Source organism: Pseudonaja textilis, chromosome 1 (assembly GCF_049901715.1).
Source record: "Pseudonaja textilis isolate UNSWEBS1 chromosome 1, rPseTex1.2, whole genome shotgun sequence".
Taxonomy (NCBI): domain Eukaryota; kingdom Metazoa; phylum Chordata; class Lepidosauria; order Squamata; family Elapidae; genus Pseudonaja; species Pseudonaja textilis.
This window is the reverse complement of record NC_141990.1, coordinates 332,186,615-332,210,652: the sequence shown is the minus strand read 5'-3', so window position 1 is coordinate 332,210,652 and position 24,038 is coordinate 332,186,615. Positions and strand designations below refer to the sequence as shown.

General features: G+C 42.9%; 1 protein-coding gene across 2 annotated transcripts; it reads right to left on the bottom strand.

The window, feature by feature from the left end:
- Positions 1-366: 366 nt before the first annotated feature.
- On the bottom strand, positions 367-24,038 carry TPM4 (tropomyosin 4). Of its 2 annotated transcripts, XM_087922901.1 has the most exons (8): positions 23,271-24,038; positions 18,603-18,728; positions 10,659-10,792; positions 6,124-6,241; positions 5,239-5,309; positions 3,119-3,194; positions 607-669; positions 367-504 (listed from the first exon to the last, which is right to left on the bottom strand). In XM_087922901.1, the coding sequence occupies exons 1-8, from the start codon at positions 23,382-23,384 to the stop codon at positions 424-426; spliced, it is 783 nt and encodes a 260-aa protein (XP_087779027.1). In that variant the 5' UTR covers positions 23,385-24,038; the 3' UTR covers positions 367-423. The 2 variants fall into 2 exon arrangements, with proteins under 2 accessions (XP_087779027.1, XP_087779026.1); XM_087922900.1 differs by lacking the exons at positions 18,603-18,728; positions 23,271-24,038 and adding an exon at positions 12,411-12,784 and having other exon boundaries at positions 368-504.

The window sequence follows — 24,038 nt, the reverse complement described above, 5'->3', positions numbered from 1 at the left end:
AATTATTGCAATATTTTTTAAAACTCCAAATGCTATGCAAATTGCAAAGAATGAGCTTTGTTCACCTGAAAACCAACCTATCAAATTAATGACAAAAATGAAAAATGTTCCATCTTAATTATTCTTATCCCTAGGTGCTGTATTACATTGTACCAAGATACTGAGCAAGACTGCCATAAAACACTCTAGGGCAGGAAAAAGCCTTCTAGATCAGGGGTCTCCAACCTTGGCAACGTTAAGACTTATAGACTTCAACTCCCAGAGTTGAAGCTGGCGAAGGTGGCTGAGGAATTCTGGGAGTTGAAGTCCAGAAGTCTTAAAGTTGCCAAGATTGGAGACCCCTGCTCTAGATGCCAATTCACAGAAATGTAATGATGCAAAAAGTATCCCATTAAAAGTTTTCCACACCAAGCTTCAAAAGCTTTATCCCATACCTTCCAAATCATCAATGCTCTTTTCCAGTTTAGCAACTGTTCTCTCTGCAAACTCAGCTCGTGTTTCAGCCTAATAACAGACAAATAAAGCAATGAAAAGGTTGTACTACGGATCCGACATCACTTTTCCTCCTCCCATCACTAAGCCCAGAAGATCACTGGCCTCACTCACCTCCTTCAGCTTGTCAGTCAGAAGTTTGATCTCCTCTTCATACTTGTCTTCTTTTTCAGAATACTATGGAAACAAGGTTAACATCAATCATTTTGTTTGTAAGAGGAGGGGAGGAGAATTCCAGGAAAAAAAGGAACTGAAACCATCTCATTTCTTAATTATTTATATATTGGACTTCCTCTAGGATGAAGTCCAGGGACACCAACTCCCTCTTTTACTGAGACCCATGGGCCACCCATAATATAGGCCAGTGGTGGCTAATGTTTTGGGCTCCTGTGCCAAAAATTGTGCGCGTACTTTCACGCTCATACTTGTGTGCCAGCACCTGGAAGGCAATGCGTGTGCCCCCCACGTCCCCTACGCATGCGCGCACAATCCCCACCCACCCGCACCCCACCCCTTACCTGCACTGTGCCTCACAGCTGATTTTCGGCCGGTTTGAGGACTTTTTTGGCCTCCCAAAGGCTTCAGGAGGGCTTCTGCAGGCTTCTACAAGCTTTGTAGGCCGAAATCTAGCCCCGTTTTCTCACTTCCTGTTTTTCTGGAAAAAAATGGAAGTGACGAAACAGGGATAGATTTCAACCTACAAAGCCTGTAGAAGCTTGGAGAAGCCTTCCTCAAGCCTTTGGGAGGCCGAAAAAGTCCTCAAACCGGCCGAAAATCAGCTGTGAGGCACACACATGTGCAGTGAGGTAAGTTTTCCTGCAGCTTGTGTGCCGGCACAGATGGCTCTGCATGTCACACGTGCCACAGGTTCGCCATCACGGTTATAGGCTCACTAAATGTCAACAACATTATTTAAAGATGAAGAAGCAAAACAGAAGCATTAAATCATTATTAAAAACACCTCATGTATTTATGATGGTTGCAGTGTCTGGGGGGGTTGTCATGTGATCACCTTTGCAACCTTCTGACAAGCAAAGTCAATGAGGAAGCCGGATTCACTGAACAATCATCTTACTAACTTAACAACTGCAATGATTCAGTTAACCGCTGTGGCAATAAAGGTTGTAAGATGAGGGCAAAATCACTTAACAACTGTTGCTCAGCAATGGACATTTTGGGCTCGGCTGTGGTTGTAGGTTGAGGACTACCTGGGTACTGGCAAAGATACATTGTTGAAAGACTTATTTTGCCTTGATCAAACTTAAGAACATCTACAGGTAGTCCTTAATTTACAACAGTTCATTTAGTGATGGTTCATAGTTACAACGGCATTGAAAAAAATGACTTATGACCATTTCCCCACTTAAAACCATTGTAGTCGTCCCATGGTCATATGATCGAAATTTAGATTCTTGGCAACTGGTTCATATTTATGACAATTGCAGTATCCTGGAACCACGTTTTCCCTTTTGAGACCTTTTAACAAGCAGACTCAATGGGGAAGCCACATTCCCTTAACAACCATGTTACTAACTTAACAAATGCAGCGATTCACTAACAACTGTGGCAAGAAAGGTCATAAAATGAGGCAAAATTCATCTAACAAATGTCTCATTTGGCAATATAAATTTTGGTCGCCATTTTTGTTCTATGGTCCCTAAAAGCAAACACTGACGGTACAGTATAATCGTTGTCCTGCAATACCGTCCTGTTACTTCCTAGGACAGGATTGACATAACTGTAGCAGGTGAGGTTTTTTGTTAAATGTGTGCATTCCCCTGGTTTTTGAGAGGCTATCCAGCTCTAAGAAGAGCTCATAACGCATACAATACTCTCTTCTCTAATTGTATCTCCACCAGTCCACGGGGACAAGAGGCAGTGACCTCTAGTGAGCTTCCATGGCCGACCCTTGATTTCAATCTGATTCAGCATTCAGACCTCTATATGTGGCGTTCACTAAACCTCCATGCATAGAAAACCTGCCAACTCATCCTCCAAGTGATGGATTCAAAGATCAAAACAGTCTTGTGTGAGATGGTGCTAATGATGCATGGAGGGCAAGGAAAATATTTATCCCTGTTTTATTACCCTGAAGGGATGGGCTTCCAATCAATGGTCTGTTGATGTATTTTGCAATAGGGGCCTGTCCCAGATGCGTGTATGCGTAGAGAAGTGCGGAGAGGAGAGCAATGTAGCAATAGATGGTATTTAGTATTTTTATATTCTAGTAGCATATGGAACTCCCTTTAAAAAAATCAGACTGTACTAAAGGCTGATCAAATGTGTCATCAAGTTGGTGTCAACCTTTAGTGAGGAAATTACCTCAGTGGTTCATTATAAGAGCAGAGCTCTATCCATCCCATCTATGCTTGAACCAGTGGTGGGATTCAAACGTTTTTACTACCAGTTCTGTGGGTGTGGCTTGATGGGTGTGGCAGGGGGAGGATATGGTAAAATCTCCGGTCAGAGGTGGTATTTGCCGGTTCTCCGAACTACTCAAAATTTCTGCTACCGCTTCTCCAGAACTGGTCAGAACCTGATGAATACCACCTCTGGCTTGAACCTTTAAAAAAAAAAAAAAACTGAAATTCAATTCCTGACCCTTAAAAGGTTAGGAACCACCAACCTTCTCTGATTGAGCTTCAAGGGACTTCAGGTTGTTGGTGACATTCTTGAGTTCTTCCTCCAGGTCACTGCATTTCCTACGCAAAGCAATATAAATCATCCGCTATCAGCTCCTGGTCTTCTATTTGTTAAATGAAAACATCATTGCCCTCAGAAGTTTCAAGAACCTCTTTACTGACCCACTGTTTCACCTATTTTGTAATTTATTTATATCCAGCATTCTTACATGTAAAAAATCTCCAGAAGACCACCCATAATGAAAACGTAAAACATTTTCAAAATATGAGGTGTGAGGAAAATTAAAATCATTCCCATATAACAGTAAACCATCCCCCACCGCCAGTCCTGAGGGAAAAAATGTGATTTCAGCATGCATTAAAAGAAGATTTGCTTTCAGAAGTTAAAGATTATCTTAAATATAAGAACCATGGTGGCGCAGTGGTTGGAATGCAGTACTGCAGGCGGACTTTGCCCACAGTTTGGAGTTTGATCCTGATGGGACTGAAGGTTGACTCAGTCTTCTATCCTTCCAAGGTCAATGAAATGAGAACCCAGATTGTTGGGGGCAATATGACGACTCTGTTAACTGCTTAGAGAGGACTGTAAAACACTATGAAGTGGTATATAACTCTAAGCGCTATTGCTACTATCTGGAACCAGTATTGGGATGGTTCCAGATAGTGGGGGAGGGATTTCCCTGCAACCCTGGACAGCATTAAACTTGAGATTCTCCTGGATTGGGCCTTTGAGGCTGTAATGGGAGACATTATGATAGTGATTCTACTCTAAACAGTCAGTTACAGTACTCAGCACTGGGGGAAGAACTGTGTTTATATAGGTGTGAAACAGTATTCTGCAGTACTGTTTCACACCTATATAAAATAGCCGGTACATTATTAGGGGATTTGAAGCTAAAAGACACTGGAATGTAATCTGCCCATCTGGTGACTGACATACCGCCTGTTGAAAGATCTACACAGGGTGGAAGGTATGACTGCCCTTCTCCGTGGTACCCCCACTTTACAGAAGTCTCTACTAAGGATAGTAGCGGCCTACAAATTTTTTAACAACTGGTTCTCTGGCTGGGTAGGCGTGGCTGGTTGGTCATATGACTGGGTGGGTGATGTTACTCATCACACCCAGCCCCGCCTCCTGGCCACTCGCCTCAAAGGAACAATTAGGATTCAGCCGGTTGGTGCTAATTCCATCACTGGCTGGCCCGCACATTTGGGGGCCATTTTCAGGGCGTTTTTGGGCTGCTTTCAGTCTGTTTTTCAGGCCAATTTTGGCTGGAAAAACAGCCTGAAAATAACCCTGAAAACAGCCCAGAAAACAGGCCATTTTGGGGAGTGTTTTGGGCTGGAAAAACAGCCCGAAAAACAGGCAGGGCGGGGCCAGCTGGTGGTCCAATTTGCCAGTTCCCCGAACCATGCAGAATCGGAACAAGGAATTCAGGTGAACCCATCCGAACCTGCAGTAGCCCACCTCTGACTAAGGAAATACGTCCAGCCCTCCTTTTGTGAGTACTCCTTATGGAAGTCAAGGCTGTATTGTTTCGAGAATCCATTATCTCTTACTAAGTCTGGTATGGAGGTGTTCATTTTCTGGAATTAATTTGGAGATTATTATGATTTTTTTCCTACTGCTGCAGGCTGCCAGAGTTCTTCAGGAATGGGTGGGTTAGGAGTGCAGAAAGAGAGAGACGCCGACAACAATTCAAGGCTCTCTAGTATAGTTACACACATCCAAGACCATCCTCACGCACCATAGGTGGCTAGATGAGGACAAACAAGCTGAAGAACAACCAAGTAAACCAATAGTTCCACAGAGAGATGACTGTCAAGTCTGGTAATGTTCTGAATAGAGCTCAAAACAGGCACATAAACAGCTGAGAGGCACAATCGACTTGCATCCAACAGCCTTAATTATTAGCTGCGATGCTCCACATGGAGTTTCCCTTGAAAAGTGGCCCAGAAATTACAGCTACTGCAAAGTGCCTAGAGAACACGGGTTGGGAAAGATGATTCTGGATGCTCTCCAGCACCTTTTAGAAGTTACTTTGCAGGTAATTAATGAGTTTCTTGCTTTAATCAGATTTCTGACAAGCAATGATCAACTCACAGTTCAGACACCTCAGCTCGTTCTTCAGCTCTTTCCAGTTCTCCCTCCAGAATGACAAGCTTACGGGCAACCTGGAGAAAGTTAAAAAAAAAACCATCACTGGGTGCCCCAAACAATATAGTTCCAACATAAAGCACCTATTACGGTCAACATCTGCACACCTCTACACTCCCCAAATAGCAAACTGGTATTTAAATAAGATTGTCACTTCCTTGGAACATTATGGAGTCCAGCTGCAGTGATGAAACACTGATCCCCCTGATATTTTCTCAGTGATTCTGAGTGACAAATAATGCTTCTATCAGAGCTGTTCTCATGCTTTCACTTGAAATATTAAGTTCTAGATTTCCAACATAGACTGGAGCACATTCCAAAGAGAACATGCAAATCAGGCTCACGAGAAGCACAGGAATTCAGTCAAAATAAAATTAAGATTCCGGGCATCAAGGAGACTCACCTTGTTCATTATAACTACGTTTGAAACCTCAGCTCAGGCTCTTGGGAAACTACCTAATCCCTGCCCACTTTGTGACTTGTCTAGCCAAGTTTTATCTCTTACTCCAGATCTTTCGAGCAGAGCAAGGATTTCCCAGACATGCTGCCAGAGGCAGTTTTAAACTGGAGGAACTAAGCCCAGGGCCTCCTGCAGGAAAAAAAAAAAACAGGAGCTTCACCTCTGGGCTGCGATTCCACCAAAATAGACTGGAAGACATAGGGTGACAAATGACATTTTGAGTTTGCAGTCTTTTCCTTGTTTCTTTAGGGCAACTGTGCTTGCCAGCTTTTGAATAAGTTCAAACTGTCAGCATGACAGATGCCCAGGAACATGTTTCTGCCCCAAACCGTTCCCAGATGTTTCCCTCTCTCTCAGGATAACCGCCTCACCTCCTCATATTTGCGGTCAGCTTCTTCAGCAATGTGCTTGGCTTCCTTCAGCTGCATCTCTTGAATCTCCATTTTCTCCTCATCCTTCATAGCTCTGTTTTCAATGACCTTCATACCTCTGTAGAAGGAGACGAAAGTATACTTTTAAACCCTCCGGGAAAGTTGTCTACATATGTTATTTGTGTCTTGGTGGGATCCATTTTTGGAGGATTTATCATGACCAATGAGGCAGCAGAGTCCTGCATGGACAGCAACTTTCACATCTGTTCAACAACTGGAAAAATGTGGCCGATCTTGCTGTGCAAAGCGTATTTCATAATTACGTGCATGATAGAACTTAATCCTGCCTAGTCTTTCCACACTGCAAACCTTCTAGGAATGGGTTCCTGAATCTCTACATCCATCTACGCTTTATTATTATATGTTGTTGGGTTTTTTTTAGACTTTTCTAGTTAAATAAGCATTCACGTGCATAATACTTCTGCCATCTACTCTTGTGCTCATTTGTCCTTATATTTATACAGTACTTTTTATGGCTATGTATAAATCAACTTAATGTTTACTTTGAATTCTAAGAGTTGAAGTTCACATTTCCTCCTTGAGGAGGGGGTTGGACTAAAAGACCTCCACGCTCCCTTCTAACCCGATTATTCTCTTACATATCAGTACAGCACAACATCAAGAAAAGCGTAGTAGATCAATACATTTTACAATAACCACTAAGAGCAGCTTAGTTTTTTTTCCTTAGTATATTTTTAAGCACAAAGCAATTTATAGTAGCAATATTATTTGTTGGGATTATATTTCATAGTTTTTTGACTCCTCAATTGACAGTAAAATATTTGCTCAACAAAACATGATTAGGCTGTTGGATTGTGCTCCGGGCTTGGCAATTTGGTTGCAAATGTTTCGTCACCATTCGAGGAGACATCGTCAGTGCGTTTTGAGTTGTGCTCGTCTTTGGGAACACAGGCCTTTAGACAAGGCACAACTCAAACGCACTAACAATGTCTCCTCAAATGGTGACGAAACGTTTGCAATCAAGTTGCCAATCTCAGAGTCAAATCAACAGCCTAACTACCAACCTGAGCTACTAATATTCAAACACATTTCAAAACATGATTATTACAATTCTAGTGGCTGTTAATATATAGTCACTATTGTGATATAATTTCTAGTTATCGGTTTTTTATTTTTTCCAAAAACAAAATTAAAAGGGACCAGAACTTTGTTTATATGTCTTTCTGCCAGCAAGTTATTTGTCTGAAAACTGAGCAGAACAGGACTAATTTAGAGTTTGGAAAAGAAGCTGGCCAATAGAAAACTAAGTCTGAAAACTAGGTAGATCAGGCTGGGATCTGGAAAAAAAATCCTCAATCATTTTCCCCACTGAATCTCAATGAGAAAGACAAAGGGATAAAATTTAGGATTGTTGTCACTTGCTCCATTGTAAGCCCTTCCTATCACATTGCCCAGAGGAGATTGTATACAAACCACATGGTGTTTCCCAATGCACCCCTACAGATTAACAGATACACCACAGAACAAAAAGGAAGACTTCAAAGAGCCATGGTCAGCATGCTTTCCTTACGTTGTTAATAATTCTTGGTAGCTGTATTATTAGAGCACCGTTTTACAACCTCAGCAGCTTTAAGATCTGTGGAACTTTAACTCCTGTTTGCTGGAGAATTCTGGGAGTTGAAATCCAGCCATATTAAAGGCGCTGAAGTTGAGGCATACTTAAGTAGATGATATCAGTGGCTAATCTCCTGCAATCTATATCTGAGGGACAACCTTTCCCTAAAGACAACTATCTATTCTACCAGGGCAGTTAGGGTGGGCAGGGTACTAGCCCCCCTTCCCCTAAATATTGATTTCTGATGGGAGCTAGGAAGTGTGTCTTTTCAGTGGCATTTCCTGCCCTATGGAACACCTTTCTCCCTGAAGTTCAGGAGGCCTCTACCCTCCTAGACTTTTGTAAAGCTTTAAAGACCTGGCTTTTCCCCTCGGGCATTAGGAGATGATTGAATAATGGCACAGAAGGTTGACTTGATGCCAGGTTTTCGTTGTTTGTATCCATTTAGTTTTATAGTTTTAACAATGATTTTATATATTGTTTTATCTTTTTATTGGGAGCTGCCCACAGCTGGTTAGAATATGGGCAGCTGCATAAATGTTTTAACTAAACAAAATACCTTACCTTGTGAAAACTTCTTAAACAAGGCACAGTGTAGGTAGTCCTCAACTTACAGCCACAATTGAGTCCAACATTTCTGTCGCCAAGCGAGACAGCTCTTAAGTGAATTTTGCCCTATTTTACGAACTTTCTTGCCACGGTTGTTAAGTGAATCAGGCGATTGTTAAGTTGGCAACATAGTTGTTGAGTGAAATTTGATTCCCCATGGTCAGAATATCACAAAAGGGAATCACATGACCTTGCGGACACTGCCACCATCATAAATATAAGACAGTTGTCAAGCATCTGAATTTTGATCGCATGATCATAGGGATACTGCAACGGTTGTAACTGTGGAAAAAGTCCTAAAGCACTTTTTCATTGCTGCTGTGACTTCAGATGGTCACTAGATGAACTGTTGTGAGGACTACCTTTACCCCCAGATCCTTGAAAAATGTCTGCTGCCCTCTTCCACCACCAATCAATACCTAAAAATACTGAGAGTAACCATCAAAGAAAGCCACATGCACTGAACAGCGTAAAGACCTTTCTTTGTTCTTGTTCCTTTCTCAGCTCTCTTGTCAGGACTTGTCAGGATTTTTTTTTTTAGAAGATGTTTTAGCTGACTCACTTTAAGACCAAGAATACAGATTTGCTAAACCAGGAACAAAGCTGATAATGTAGCTGATTAAGGTAGCTTAGTATACAAATGTCTCTAAGCTCTGATTTCCTTTTACAAAGAAGTAATTCACCGATTATTTCATTAAGCTGCCTTATTGTTAAGTCATTTTTATTAGGCTGCTTTGGATTCTTTGAACTTCTGTGAACACATTATCTTCTAGATTTAGATCACAAATTTTATTTTTACCATTTAAAGCTAAAGTCGACCAAATTTTCATGGTACACATTTTTCTCATGGCTTTGAAGGCAGTGGTCAGCAATGGATGTTAGTCTCAAAATTAATGCTTTTCCAGACTTTTGGGGAAAGAACATTCTAATATTTAAATTTTGGGGAGATATCACATGGCTGATAATTAGCAATTTGCCATTATATTTTAACAGGACAAATCATTGGGGGGGGGAGGGGGGCACATGCAAATTTCAACTCATGGATGGCCAATCTGTAATTTAAGCCTCCTAGTAAAAGAAAGCAAAACAGGCTAATAATGCCGGGGGTAGAAATGACCAGATGTCTGTCTTTATCCATGTAACTTTTCTCTTCCATTCAATCATGTCCGGTTCTCAAAGTTTCCAAGGACAAGTCCTTGTAGTTTTCTCTTGGCAAGGTTCTTCAGAAGTGGTTTGCCATCGCCTCCATCGTAAGGCAGAGAGAAGTGACCAGCCCAAGATCATCCAGCTAGTATTGAGCCTAAGGCAGGACCGGAATTCTCCTAGACTGTCTCCTGGTTTCTCCTGCCTTGTGCCTTAACCACTACACCAAACTGGCTCTCAATCTGACTTTAAATCAAGGGGGAAAGGTTGTAAAATGAATAATAATCTGATCCTGAACATGTCAAGGCACATCTAACTTTACACAGTTTGCCACAGTATTCTTTGTCCCTTATTTTTACAAAACACCGTATTTGTAGGAAGGCTGGGAGCTCACACGGGCAATATATACAGGCAGTCCTCAACGTACAGCAATGGAGCTCAAAATTTATGTTGTTAAGGGAGAAATTTGGTGAGTTTTGCCCCCATTTTACGATTTTTCTCAGCCCCTTTATTTATGTGAATCACCGCAGGTCTTAACATGGTTGTGAAGTGAATCTGGTTTCCCCATTGGTTTTGCTTGTCAGACGGTCGCAAGAGGGGGAATAACACAATTCTGGGACAACTGCAACCATCATAAATGTGAGTTGGTTGTCAGGCATCCGAATGCAAATCACCGTGACTGTGGGAATGCTGCAATGGTCGTAAGTGTGAAAAATAGTCCTTAGTCAACTTTTTAAAGTACCATTATAACTTTGGTCACTATATGAACTATTGTTGAGGACTCCCTGTATATTCCTTTGATTACATGAACTTTAAATTCATGGTTCTTTACTGAAATAAGGCAGCGCTGATCTGAACTGATTATCTAAAGCAGGGGTCTCCAACCTTGGCAACTTTAAGCCTTGGCGGACTTCAACTCCCAGAATTCCCCAGGCAGCGCCTGGGGAATTCTGGGAAGTCCGCCAAGGCTTAAAGTTGCCAAGGTTGGAGACCCCTATCTAAAGGGGTTAGAATGAGGACCAAGAGTTTTAGAACCTGGGATTGACAAAGAATTAGCTGTACTCTGGAAGCCTGGAAGAAGAGCTGCTGCCAAAGATCAGACTAAGCACTTCCTCATCCATGCAGCCCAGATCCAGCCCTACAATACCTCTCGCTCTCGTCAGCTGCTTTCTCTGCCTCCTCCAGTTTTTGCAGAGCTGTGGCCAGGCGCTCTTGGGCGCGATCCAACTCTTCTTCCACCAGCTGGATCCGCCGATTGAGAGCAGCCACCTCTCCTTCAGCCTAGACAAGGGAGAAATCCTCCATTACTAACAGGCAAAAACCTCAGCGAAGGGAACTGAAGTGACATAAAACTGCAGGTAAAAGAAAAAAAAAGCCCTTTGGTTGGGGGAGGGGGGATGAAAAAAAGAAAAGAATTGCCAGCCTCCCCACCCCTCTCAAAATTCAACTTCTGAAAGACTCTAAGGCAGAGGTCTCCAAACTTGGCAACTTTAAGACTTGTGGACTTCAACTCCCAGAATTCTCCAGCCAGTTGAAGATAGCTATGCTGGCTTGAGAATTCTGGGAGTTGAAGTCCACAAGTCTTAAAGTTGCCAAGTTTGGGGACCCCTGCTTTAAGGCAAGGGTCTTCAAACTTGGCAAGTTTAAGACTTGTGGACTTCAACTCCCAGAATTCCAGAGCTAACCTGACTGCAGAAGGAATTCTGGGAGTTGAAGTCCACAAGTCTTACAGCTGTCAAGTTTGAAGACCCCTGCTCTAAAGGCCTCCTGAGAGCAACTTCTGGGCAGGTTCGACACTCAAAGACAGTTAAAAGCCAGTCCTACCTTGCAAGCACAGAAAGAATCATTAATGGACGTTGAAAGAGGAGAAGGACAGCGAAGATCAGAGAAGGAGAGGAAGATCTTTTTCCCTTCCTGGTGTATAAGCTCAGTCTACCTTAGGTCCATCGGATCTGGGCCAATGTTCCACCTGGAGATTCAAGGAACTGTCAAGAGGCTTGGAAGAGCCGCCTCTCCATAAAGCCACTATGGAATTGAAAAGTTAAGACCGGATCAGACGAAGATGAAGAAGGAAAGGCGGAGGAGGAGGAAGGGCGGAGGGACCCAGGTAGAGATTTTTAGCTTGGTGGTTTTTTTGTTTTCCATTAGCTGGGCTTCCTACAGTTTGGAAAGAGGGAAGATGAGAGAGGAAAAGAGAGAGACCACGTTGGAGAGCCCTTCCAGGCAAGCTGTCCAACTCATTGTCTTCGGAGGTCCCCCCAAAATCCATCGGCATTTAAGGCCGCCCCATCCGGGAGGGCGATGGAAGGGAAACAGGAGGGTGGGGGCAGATCTGGGTGCGTTCCGACCATTCATTGCAAGCCGCTCCGCGAGCTTCCACCCCCCACCCCACCCACCCCCGCCACCATCCAGGCGAAATCTTGAATTAATTTTAAGCGGGAGCCGGGAAGCCAGCCAGGCGACGCTTCCTGCCGTTCGGGCGGCGGGCGCCCCGCCTAGCCTGCCGAGATCGGGGGAGTGCAAAACGCCCGGAGGAAAGGAAGGGGAAGAGAGTCTCGTAGCATACATAGCGCTGTGGGGCAGCAGACCCCGCGCGATGCAGGAGAAAGGGGGAAGGGGGTGCCGCCCTGGCAGACGTGGAAGGCAAAGCGGTAGCCGGGCTGGCTCCACCCTCGTCCGCCCGTCCTCCAGCCTTGCCTTATACGGGCAAAAGGCATATCAGGCGGCGACGGCGGCGGTCTGGCCGGGTTGGGATGTGAGGAAGAGAGGAAGGCAGGCGAGGCGAGGAAGCGGAGGAGGGGAGGCAGAGCCAGAGGGAGCGCGGGGGGGCCCGGCAAGGGAGGCCGTCCCGTCCGAGGCTTTTTGTTTTTCTCTCCCCCGCCCCGCCGTCGATGCTCACTTTCTCGCGCAGCTCCCGCTCCTGATCGCGCTGGCGTTGCAAGACTTGGGCGCGGTCCTCGGCCTCGTCGGCTTCTTGCTGCAGCGCCTGGATCTTGCGCTTCACCGCCTCCAGCGATCCTGTAGTGGCTGCCATCCTATAGCTTGCGGTGGTGGGTCGAGACGGATCCGGTCCCAAAAGAAGGGGCTGCGGAGAGCTACACGTGGGCCGCGGTGGCAGCGGCGGCGGCGGCAAGGATGCGGCTCCGGTGCTGGCGGGAGGAAAGCAGCTGGGGAGGGGTCTTGACGTCATCAACCGCTGGAGGGCGGGGCCGTGACGTGGCCACCGCTGGCCCCAGCCAAGGCGAACCCGCTCTGCAGCCCTTTCGGGAGAGCGAGGTGGGGGCGGGAAAATCGGCTGGGCGGCTCCTGGCATCCTTTGTTGGCCCGATCCTTTGGCGAGGCTTCGAGACGTCTGCTGAGTGGCTGCCCCACCTGGACGTGCTGGGAGGGACTTTGGTGCCGGCTGGGAATTTTGGGATTAGGCGAGATTGGAGACGGGATCATGGCGCTTTGTCTGCCTCAGCGCCGTTAAGTCTAGCGAGAGTTCCCGCGCTCGGCCGGTGGCTCGTTCAAAGCCCGACTGAGAAAGAAAACCGAGTTTCTGCACCAACCGAGGGCGCGTTCATACATTCCAACTCTCTATGAAAGAGGTTTCCAAACTTGGCCACTTTAAGACTTGTGGACTTCAACTCCCAGAGTCCACAAGTCTTAAAGTGGCCAAGTTTGGGGACCCCTGCTCCATAATGTAGATATGATGAGATCAGGGAACTATGTGGTGGTCGAACTAACTCCAAGCAAGGTTTATACAAACCCCTGGTGTGGCAGGGTACGATGCCTCGGAAACAAATCAAGATCAGGCTAATTGGGAGATCAAATTCCCTTGGAATGGCAGCCATAGCTTGTGCTTAGCATAACCTGCTTCAACTGGTTCCTTTGAATACACAGTATACTGAAGCATAAATCAACCAAATAGTCTAGATGTTAATAACACGTTAAATTGCAAAAGAAAAGGAAGCTTAGTGGGTGCACAAATACGCCTACTAGGAGGTTTGTGACAACTGGTTAAGCAAATGTGAACACAGCCCTAATTGGAAGCTGTAGAGCTGGCTCTGGGATCACCTTCCTAAATTCCTTAATCTCACAGCACATGGACAAGCTCAACCAGAGTTTCAACTGGGAAATAGCACCTGAGACCAAGCTAAATCCACAGAGGTTATGAAAATTCAGGAAGTTTGTATTTCAGACAAATTAACCATCACATAAACTACCTTTACATACTTCAAAATAAACAATACAAAAGTTAAGGAAACCAAAAGACCGGAATACATTCTCTTCTGTAGCCAACACCCGGATAAGCAGGGATTAACCCCAAGCAAACATCAAACAGAAAATAATATGTTAATCAAGAAACTACCAAGTAGCAAACTACACCCTCACCAACATTAGGGCAAGCTACTTCATATAAAGAGGAAACTCCACACCCTTTTACATGGATGAGGTTACCTTGTTGCATAAAGATTCACCTGCAAGCAAATAACCAGAGAGCCCAAGGACGCCACTGTTCAACCCTGAGCTATAAGTGTTCTGTTGTAGTGGCATCTTCCTTTTGTCCCTCACTTAGTGGCACTATGCTCCTGTGCTGAGGGAATGTTCACCTTTGAAGTTACTCATGAAGGTTGGTTCAATACATCCGGGTCAAAAAAGCAATTGTGGACTTTTGCTCCCACAAATAAGGAGCCTTCAAAGGGTCTGTATTAAGCCTGCTCTGTGTGACTAGAAAAAGCGAGCGGGTGGGACCAAGGCAGGGATCCTTGTATAGCAAAGAAAGCATGGAAGAGTAGACTTCCTCCCACCAACTCAGTGTGGCTAAATAGATTTTTTCCGCTTTGGTCTACATATGCAGAATTCAGATAACAGATAATCAGAGTTGGAAGGGACCTTGTAGGTCACCTAGATTCTAATCCAACTCCCTGCCCAAGTGGGAGACCCTATACCATTTCTGACAAATGGCAGTCCAATCTCTTCTTGAAGGTCTCAAGTGATGGCGCTCCCACAACTTCCGAGGGCAAGCTGTTCCATTGGTTGATTGTTCTTGTTAAGTGTCCATCCATTATTCCTTGTCTGGCCTGCAGGTGCTTTAGAAAATAGCTGGACCCCTTCCGCTCTGTGGCAGCCTCTCAAATATTGGAAGATCGCTATCATGTCTCCCCTAGTCCTTCTCTTTACTAGACTAGCCAAGCCCAGTTCCTGCAACCATTTGTTGTATGTTTTAGTCTCCAGTCCCCTAATCATCCTGGTTGCTCTTCTCTGTACTTTTTCTAGAGTCTCAACATCTTTTTTATAATGTGGTGAGCAAAACTGGATGCAGTACTCTAGGTGTGGTCTTACTAAGGCTTTATACAGTGGTATTAATACCTCCCTTGATCTTGATTGTATCCCTCTGTAAATACAACTTAGGATTGCATTAGCTTTTTTGGCAGCTGCTGCACACTGCTGGCTCATACTTAGCTGATTGTCCACTAAGACTCCAAGATCCCTCTCACAGCTACTTCTATTGAGCCTGGTTTCACCCAGTCTATATGTATACATTTGGTCTAATGCAGGGATTCCCCAACTCCTGGGCCACGGACCACTAACAGGCTGTGATCCTTTCAGAACCAGGCCATGGAAGTGGTGGATGAGCGCACCTCCCCTTGCTCAAGTGACCACATGCGCATGCACTTGCCCCTCGCACACCTGAGACCATCCCCTCTCACCCCCCACCCCCGCAAAGCTGAAAAGGTTGGGGAAGTCTGGTCTAGTGGTTAAGGCACCAGGCTAGAAAGTGGGAATCTAAATTCTAGTCCTGCCTTAACCATGAAAGCCAGCTTGGTGACTTTGGGCCTCTTTCTTTCTTTCTTTCTTTCTTTCTTTCTTTCTTTCTTTCTTTCTTTCTTTCTTTCTTTCTTTCTTTCTTTCTCCTCCTCCTCCTCCTCCTCCTCCTCCTCCTCTCCTCCTCTTCTTCTTCTTCTTCTTCTTCTTCTTCTTCTTCTCTTCTTCTTCTCCTTCTCCTTCCTCTTCCTTCTCCTTCCTCTCCTTCTCCTTCTCCTTCTTCTTCTTCTCCTCCTCTCTCCTCCCTCCTCCTCCTCCTCCTCCTCCTTCTCCTTCTCTCTCCCCCCCTCTCCAACTCACCTCACAGAGTTGTTATTGTAGAGAAACTATGAGGAGGAAGGTGTGTTGGATAAGTTTGACATCTTGAGTTATTTGTAAAAATAATAAAGCTAGGATACAAATAACTCTTGTACATATTTTGTAGAACACTTGAAATGAAGAGGCAGTCTTCAGCTCAGACTGAATAAATTTTAGGAGAAAGCAGGAAGCAACTTTTACTTCCCAATTATTGTAACTGGCTGAGTTTTTCTACACAAATTCCTGCTATCAAAAAAATCTTTTTTCCCCCTCTTCCTCTTTCCTCCCTATCTTTTCTTCCTTCCAGGTTTTTTCTTTACAATGTATGCCAAGGGCAGGGATCATTTGGCTTGTATGATTCTTGAAACAGTTCCAAGAACCTTTAGACTGAGGAGGAAAGTGCAAATACTTTAAAGCAACAGTTAAGCTCACAAATTACAGTTGCAGTTTCAGTGGACAAGGCAGCAACACTATATAAATGGATAGAGCTGAGATTTCCAGGGTGGTTTTAAATGGAGAAACTTGTTTCCTCTCCATGCTAAAACTTTCCAGTAGTTCACACATCAGTTTTCTTTTGCAACAGTTTTTTTCCCCCCTGTAAAATTTCAACAGTGCATTTGCAAGGAGTTACAAAAAGAAGCAGCTTGGTAGAGAATATTTGTACCTCAAAAGTTGAACTGTGGATGTCCTTAGTACTCTCTGAGCTTGGCTGTTTTCTTGCATTACCAAACTAGGTAACATCATCAATGCAGCAAACTCAGAAAGCACCAAAAACCCTCACAAGAAGAAGTTTGGAACAGACCATTTGGTTATACGTGTTTTGAAATAAATTGGACAATAAGCCATTTTAGAGTGTGGATCTTAGAAGGATAATGGGTACATCTATGAGTTTCGTTGCTTTTGAAGTGAAGTGCTTGCACAAGAGCAGGGGGAAGAATTAGGAGGTCTTGGTGTCCTCTGAGCTTAGAGATCTTTCAATTATGTGACTAGACAACATCATCAATATGACTGAGTATGGGTAATGAAATGTCTGCAAGCAAATAACGAAGCTCAGAAGGCACCCAAAACTCCATGGCTCTATATCAATCTATTAACTTTTATTGTAAGGCGTACTAATCTATTTCCTTACCCTGTCTTTTTATCTAACCATTGATAAAATAAATCCCATATCATATAAAATTGTTTATCCTGTTGTTCTCTAATTTCAAATTCCAATTTACTCATTTCGGCACAGTCCATGATTTTCTTAATAATTTCCTCCTGCATAGGTATTTTTTCATTTTTCCAATTCTTAGCAAATACAATTCTAGCCGCTGTTAAAACATTTACAATCAAATATTTCAATTCATTACAATATATTTCTGGTATAATTCCCAATAAAAATATCTCAGATTTAAAGTCTATGTGTTGTTTTGTCATTTTTTCCAACCATGTGTGAATTATAGTCCAATATCTTTTTGCATCCGAGCATGTCCACCACATATGGACCAGGTATCTGATGACATTTCCAGCATTTATTTAACCATTGGATGGATGTATAAGATTAAATCATAATGAAAATTAGAATATCTCGTATAAAATGATGTAAAAATAATTTAGTCAAATGAATGTTTAATAATTGATATTACATAAGCACACACTAGATTGATAAGGTGAGAATTTATATAACTTGTGAGTAATGGTAAAAAAAGGATAGCACAAAAGATTGTAACCAACTGAAAAACTGCATGTATATAATTGAAAGAGGGTTTTATGTTTTTATGTTTTGTTTGTATGTTTGTTGTAAAAAATAAAAACTTTGTTTAAAAAAAAAAACTCCATGGCTCAGCCCTGAGTTATATACTCTTTTCTATTGGAAGGGTGGAATGTGTGCACTTCTCAAGCTAATGGTAATATGTTGTTGTACCAATAATATGCTCTGGCTGATGCAATTCTGGTCTAGTTAAGATAGTTCAATTTGCTATAAATTTTGTATCCCTTCTCTCTGCCTTATTAGAGCCTTAACAATGTCTTCCTTCGGCCTCAAGTTTTGGGAGAATCACCATTACATACTCATTCAATGAGGGACACGGTGGCTTAGTGGCTAAGATGCTGAGTTTGTCGATCAGAAAGGTTGGCAATTTGGTGGTTTGAATCCTTAGCACTGTGTAACAGAGTGAGCTCCCGTTACCTGTTCCAGCTTCTGCCAACCTAGCAGTTCGAAAGCACATAAAAATACAAGTAGAAAAATAGGGGCCACTTTGGTGGGAAGGTAACAGTGTTCTGTGTGCCTTTGGCATTTAGTCATGCTGGCCACATGACCATGGAGACGTCTTCGGACTGTGCTGGGTCTTTGGCTTTGTAATGGAAATGAGCACTGCCCACTAGAGCCGGAAATGACTAGCACGTATGTGCGAGGGGAACCTTTACCTTTACTCATTCAACGATCATTCTGTAATCAATGTTACAATGGCACTGAATGAGGGATATTTACAACAGGTCCTCATAGTTGTGATCATCCCTGCGGTCATGTGATCATGATTTGGATGCTCGCAATTATCACATCACAATATCCTGCAGCTATGTGACTGCCGTCTGCAATGTTCACTGCCAGCTTCTGACAAGGAAAGTCAGTGGGGAAGCCAGCGGGAGGTAGCAAAGGGCTTTGATTTAACGACAGCAACCAGAATTGCTGCCGCTATGCAGCACTGTCTTGTGATGCCATGCTTTATAATCGTATCACTTAGTGACAGATTACCATTGTTAAGCAAGGACTATCTGTGTTCTGGCTTTATTTTACAAGTACCTTACAGTTTGCATTATGGGAATAGTATTGGTAATAGTTGCCACCTATTATTAAATTGCTTTTGATATAATCAGGTTCAGGTTCTTGGAAGCTTTATCCGTTGTCGCCTATCCATTTCTTCTACTTCATTGAGTCCCCCAACTCTCTTTCCCCCCAAAAAACCCTCCCCAGAAATCCTCATGAAAAGTCTATACATACGTCTGTAGCTTTCTTTTCAGCTTGTTCCAATTTCTCCTGGGCATCCTTGAGAGCTTCAGAGTACTTATCCAGCTCATCTTCTGTTCCTTTCAACTTCTTCTGCAAAGCCATCAGCTCATCCTCCACCTACCCAGAGATCAAAGTTAGCCATTAGGACAGTGTTTTTCAACATCATGCTGGCTGGGAAATTCTGGGAGTTGAACTCCGCACATCTTCAAGCTGCCCAAGGAGGAAAAACCCTCCATTTAGCAGATACGGCTTAGTAGTTACTTGCTATCTTTTCTGTGTGTGGCTAATTCTTCACCTCTTTCAATTCATTTTGTGGTCCTTTTAAGGAAGATTTTCCTTAGATTTCTTTACTGTGTGTCAGATTTAAAAGCCCAGACATCTGACCTTTCTGTATAGATTTCATATCAGGAGCCTAGGTTCTTTTAGAATGCTCAAAAAAAAGGTATTATTTTCATTAATGTCACTAATGTCAATGCTTAGTTTTTGCTGTGGGGACTCTTAACATTCATTTATTAGTAGTGGTCAGGATCCTTTTGCATGTGTGAACATTAGTTCTTTTCAACAGCAAGCCTGGTATGTATGGGGCAGATTATGTCTCCCCATGCTGGGGATTTGTCGAAAACACGTGTCTAACCCACCATAGCTATTTTATATAACAAATGTGGCAAACCCATTGCACAGCTTATTCCTTTCCCTTTAGTATTAAACCGACTACGGGCCACACAGCTTATGGATTGTAATTTTAAAGTTAGACCATGTATAATTGACAGGCTGGATTTCATCATAGGTTTTAATTGTTATTTATTATTTTATACTAGAATTTTTAATTGTATATTTACCGAGTGTTTTTATTTGTTCTGGCCTCTGGTCTACGCCTATAATAATAATAATAAACTGAACTGCCTCCCCGTGAAAATTAATACACAGTTTACATGGGAAAAAGATGTGTTTCAGGTGCAATCTTCAGATATCTTCTTACCTTTGCTTGGCATTGTTTCTAAAATAACAAAATTTCTTTCTAGTTCCGATCCCAGGATACCCCTTTTGCTCAGCAGCAGCTCCAAACAATGAGAAAGAGCTGGCAAAATAAAACTGTGTTTTTATAATAGTCATCAGCTACTGAGAAAATATTACAGATGATGATTTTGATGTTTATTTATTTATTTATTATGTATTTGATTTTACAATCGCTTACAAGATAATAAGTATAAGTATAAACATAGTTATGAATACATGAAATGGATACATATAAGAAAAATAAAAAGAAACAATAGAACAGGGACGGTAGGCATGTTGGTGTGCTTATGCACGCCCCCTGCAGACCTCTTAGGAAAGAGGTGAGGTCAATACTAGACAGTGTAAGGTTAAAGTTTTTGGGGTTTGGGGAAGAAACCACAGAGTCAGGAAGAGTATTCCAGACATTGACCACTCTGTTGCTGAAGCTGTATTTCCTGCAATCAAGTTTGGTGCGGTTAACCTTGAGTTTGTATCTATTGTGTACTCTTGTATTGTCATGGTTGAAGCTGAAGTATTCATTGACAGGTAGGACATTGCAATGTATGATTTTATATACTATGCTTAGATCGGACCGAAGACGGCGTAGTTCTAGGTTTTCTAGGTCTAGAGTTTCCAGTCTGGTGGCATAAGGTATTCTGCAATGAGCAGAGGAGTGGAGAAGTCTTCTTGTGAAATATTTCTGGACTTTCTCAACTGTGTTAATATCAGATACATAATGTGGGTTCCAGACTGATGAGCTGTATTCAAGTATTGGTCCAGCAAACGTTAGATTCATTCATTAAGCTAGTCATAATGTAGTTTGGTTTAAGGTTAGTATAGTGTGTAGAACCCAGGCACTATCATTTATTGAATGATAAATAATTATCTGGTGTGCTAACCAGCAGATGAATTCACATTCTACTAAGACAAAACTGCATTATAGTGTAATATTTTTAGCAGTTGCACACATACCTTCATACAAATGCAACATGCTAATCCAAATCCAAGTAAATGACATCATAGATAGGAATTGATTTGGATTAGCATATTGTATGCATAATCCCACGCATTTATTATGTTATTTGTAAATTATTTGTATGGCTAGGTTCACCCATTGCAGTAACCCCTAACCAGTTTGTACCCTAGGATCTTGCATGAAATTAGCTGTTTTTGTACTGTAAACATGATGAGCCTATTTAAGCATGGTTTATTCTGTAAGCCAGGGGCCCCCAAACTTAGCAACTTTAAGACTTGTGGACTTCAACTCCCAGATTTCCAGCAAAACTGGCTGAGGATCTCTGGGAGCTGAAGTCCACAAGTTTTAAAATTGCCAAGTTTGGAGAGCTCTGCTGTAGGCCATAGTTAATCAAACAATAGCTTCATTAGTTCAAAGTGAGACTTGATTTGGCTACTTACAGGGTCATTTTTTTTCCAAGCCGTTCCTTTAGAATGAGCGGCCAAAATATGCTCCTTTCTTATCTTAATGGCCCTTGCTCTCCTTCCACTTTCCCATATAAATCCATATTGCTTCCTGAAAGCAGCTATTTATATCGTGTTGAGTATGCCCTGAGTGTCAGTTTGTCCCTCTACTGAAGAGAATTTCTGTTATCTAGTGGCTGGCTGGTGATAATGTGTTGGCTTCTGAGTGCTGAGAAAGAATGCTTTGTACTCTGCTCTGTCTTCTGAATTGCTAGGAAAATTTGACCCTAGATGAATGCAAACAAGTGCCCCTCACTGAACCAGTTCAGGTTTGGGGCTGATGCCATCCTCAAAATGCTACTTAAGTGTTCTTATAATATTTTGGTCCCGTTTATTTAGGAGACTTCAGATTCCAACAAAGCGAAAGGGTTTTCTCTCATCAGCTTCCGTTCTAGAAATGTTTCCAGTCCCTACTTTTCCCAAGACTGCTCCAGCAATGAAGAAGGAAGCAAAGTGGACACTGGGTACCTTAAAGATATATCACACTTTTTCAAAAGTGATCAAACATTGAAGCACATTATTAGCTAGGTTCATACATTGCTCTAAGCCAGGGATCTTCAAACTTGACAGCTTTAAGACTTGTGGACTTCAACCCCCAGAATTCCTGAGCTAACATGACTGGAGGAAGAATTCTGGAAGTTGAAGTCCACAAGCCTTAAAGTTGTCATGTTTGAAGATCCCTGCTCTCTAAGCCATAGGGCAAGGTTTGTGAGTAAGCCAGAATGGCTAAGATCTTGCCACATACTAAGTGACAAATCATGGTGTTCAGCCCACAAGCCAGAATAAAACAAACAACGATAGCTGCTTGTGTAATAGGTGAACTTCTGCATTGCCAAAATCAGAAAAGGGGAGATGGAAGAAAGTCTGAAGCCCATTCTTGGATATGGAGATGTTCCCTACCTGGTGGAGCCTGTATCTGTATGCTGTGCATAGGAATAATTTTGTGAGAAGTGGTTTGCCTTGTGCCAGCTGTATCCATTTCAGTAGGAAAACATACAGCAGGCTTGAATCCATGTCTAGTTCTCTAAATTCATAGCAGTTCACTTGGCTCAGGAAGCTACACAGAGCTGATAGCTGCAGCAGTCGACGCATCCATCAGAGTTGGAAAGGAAACAACAGCTTCACCCTAGCAACATTTTAGTTGCATTGTAGAGGGAAAGTAACACAGCCCCCACCAGCCATGCTAGAATCCTGGCCCCAAAGGTCAATATTAAACCCAGATAGTGGGCAATCTGTGCTCTCCCTTTGTTACAGAAGTTACAAATAAGCACTTCTTAATCCTCCTTCCATCATATCAGCCATGACCTCATCCATTCTCACAGAAAATATGAGACAGCTGTTCACTCTCCCTTCAGTCCTTTCAGACAGTTTGTTTAGGGAAACTCAGGGTGGGGTGAGTAGAGTAAGTGGGATGTTTTGAAATAATTCCCTATTCCAGAGGAAATACATTATACCTAAAAATTAAAAATTGTAACAGTGTTTGTCTAATTTCCAAGAACAATCTGGTGTTGATGAACATGAGGAATGACTTTATCTCTGCCTGAAATTTCATGAGGGTGCAGCCCCACTTATAAAGGGAAATCTGCCTCAGCTCAGTCTTGAGTCCCTAGCATGGAAATGACACAACTGAACAAGCCCTGCTTCTGAAAAACAACAAAATGTCAGAGTTCAAAGGGACCTTGTAGTTCTTCTAATCTAGTCCAACCCTTACTCATACGCAGAAAGCCCTATATACCATTTCAGACCAATAATTGTCGAAATCTCTTATTTAAATCCTCCAAAATTGGAGCAGTCACAACTTCTGGAGGCAAGTTGTTCCACTGATTCATTGTTCTAACTGTCAGGAAATTTCTCCTTAGTTCTAAGTTGCTTCTCTCCTTGATTAGTTTCCACCCATTGCTTCTTGTTCGGCTTAGAGGTGTTTTGGAGAATAGGTTGACTCCCTACTTTGTGGCAGCCCCTTAGATTTTGGAAGATAGCTATCATATCCCGCCCGAGTTCATCTTTGCATTAAACTACACATAATCAAATGGAAAAGCTCTATAAGGAAGACCAAGTATTTACTCCAGGAATTGTACCTCAACCAATACATACAACTCTTGCAACACCTAGCCCATTCAAGAAGCATGCACGAATTCTCTGCAAGCAATGAACCCTCGTCCACATCACATGCAGACCATTCACCTGTTTGCACTTGTCCTCAGCTGCTTTCTTGTCAGCCTCAGCCTGTTCTGCTCGGTCGATGGCATTCTCCTTGTCCAGTTTCAGCATCTGCATCTTCTTCTTGATGGCTTCCATCTTTGCAGTTTGAAGTAAAGGTGGCTTCAGGTGCTTTTATGTAGAAGAGAGAAGGTGAAGGCTAGCCTTCAGTTGCAGGCTGCGTGGAGAGAAATGGGCACGTCAGCAAGTGAAGATAAAGTTCTCTTCAGAGCCTTCTGCCGGTGGTAGGCTACAGCTCTGATTGTGTGCCTAGTGGCTCCCTCTTCTTTCACAGGCAACCTTTCTAAGAGATAAGTTGGAACCCAGTCAGTCCTGGCATCTTCAACACTCAGGGATCACCATATTTGGGCCTCAGCTTCTTTAAAGAAAGAAAAGCACTGTTTCCATTTTTAACCTTCCAGGAGGAGCAAAAGAGAATGCGGGGGCTGGAGAGAAAACTTGTCCACCATTGTCAAGCAGTTAAAAGAAAGATTGGGTTCAGGGAAGCAACTTAACTTTCTAGAAATCCAGAGTAGGCACTCCCGGTCAAGGATGAGACAAATTCATCCTTCTAGGATGACAGCTTTGTGGTCAGTTTTCCTAGTATGATTTGATTGCTTATTGTACCCTATGACTATTATTAAGTTTTGTACCTTATGATTCTTGACTCTTGATGAATGTAGCTTTTCTTTTATGTACACTGAGAGCATCTGCACCAAGACAAATTCCTTGTGTGTCCAATCACACTTGGCC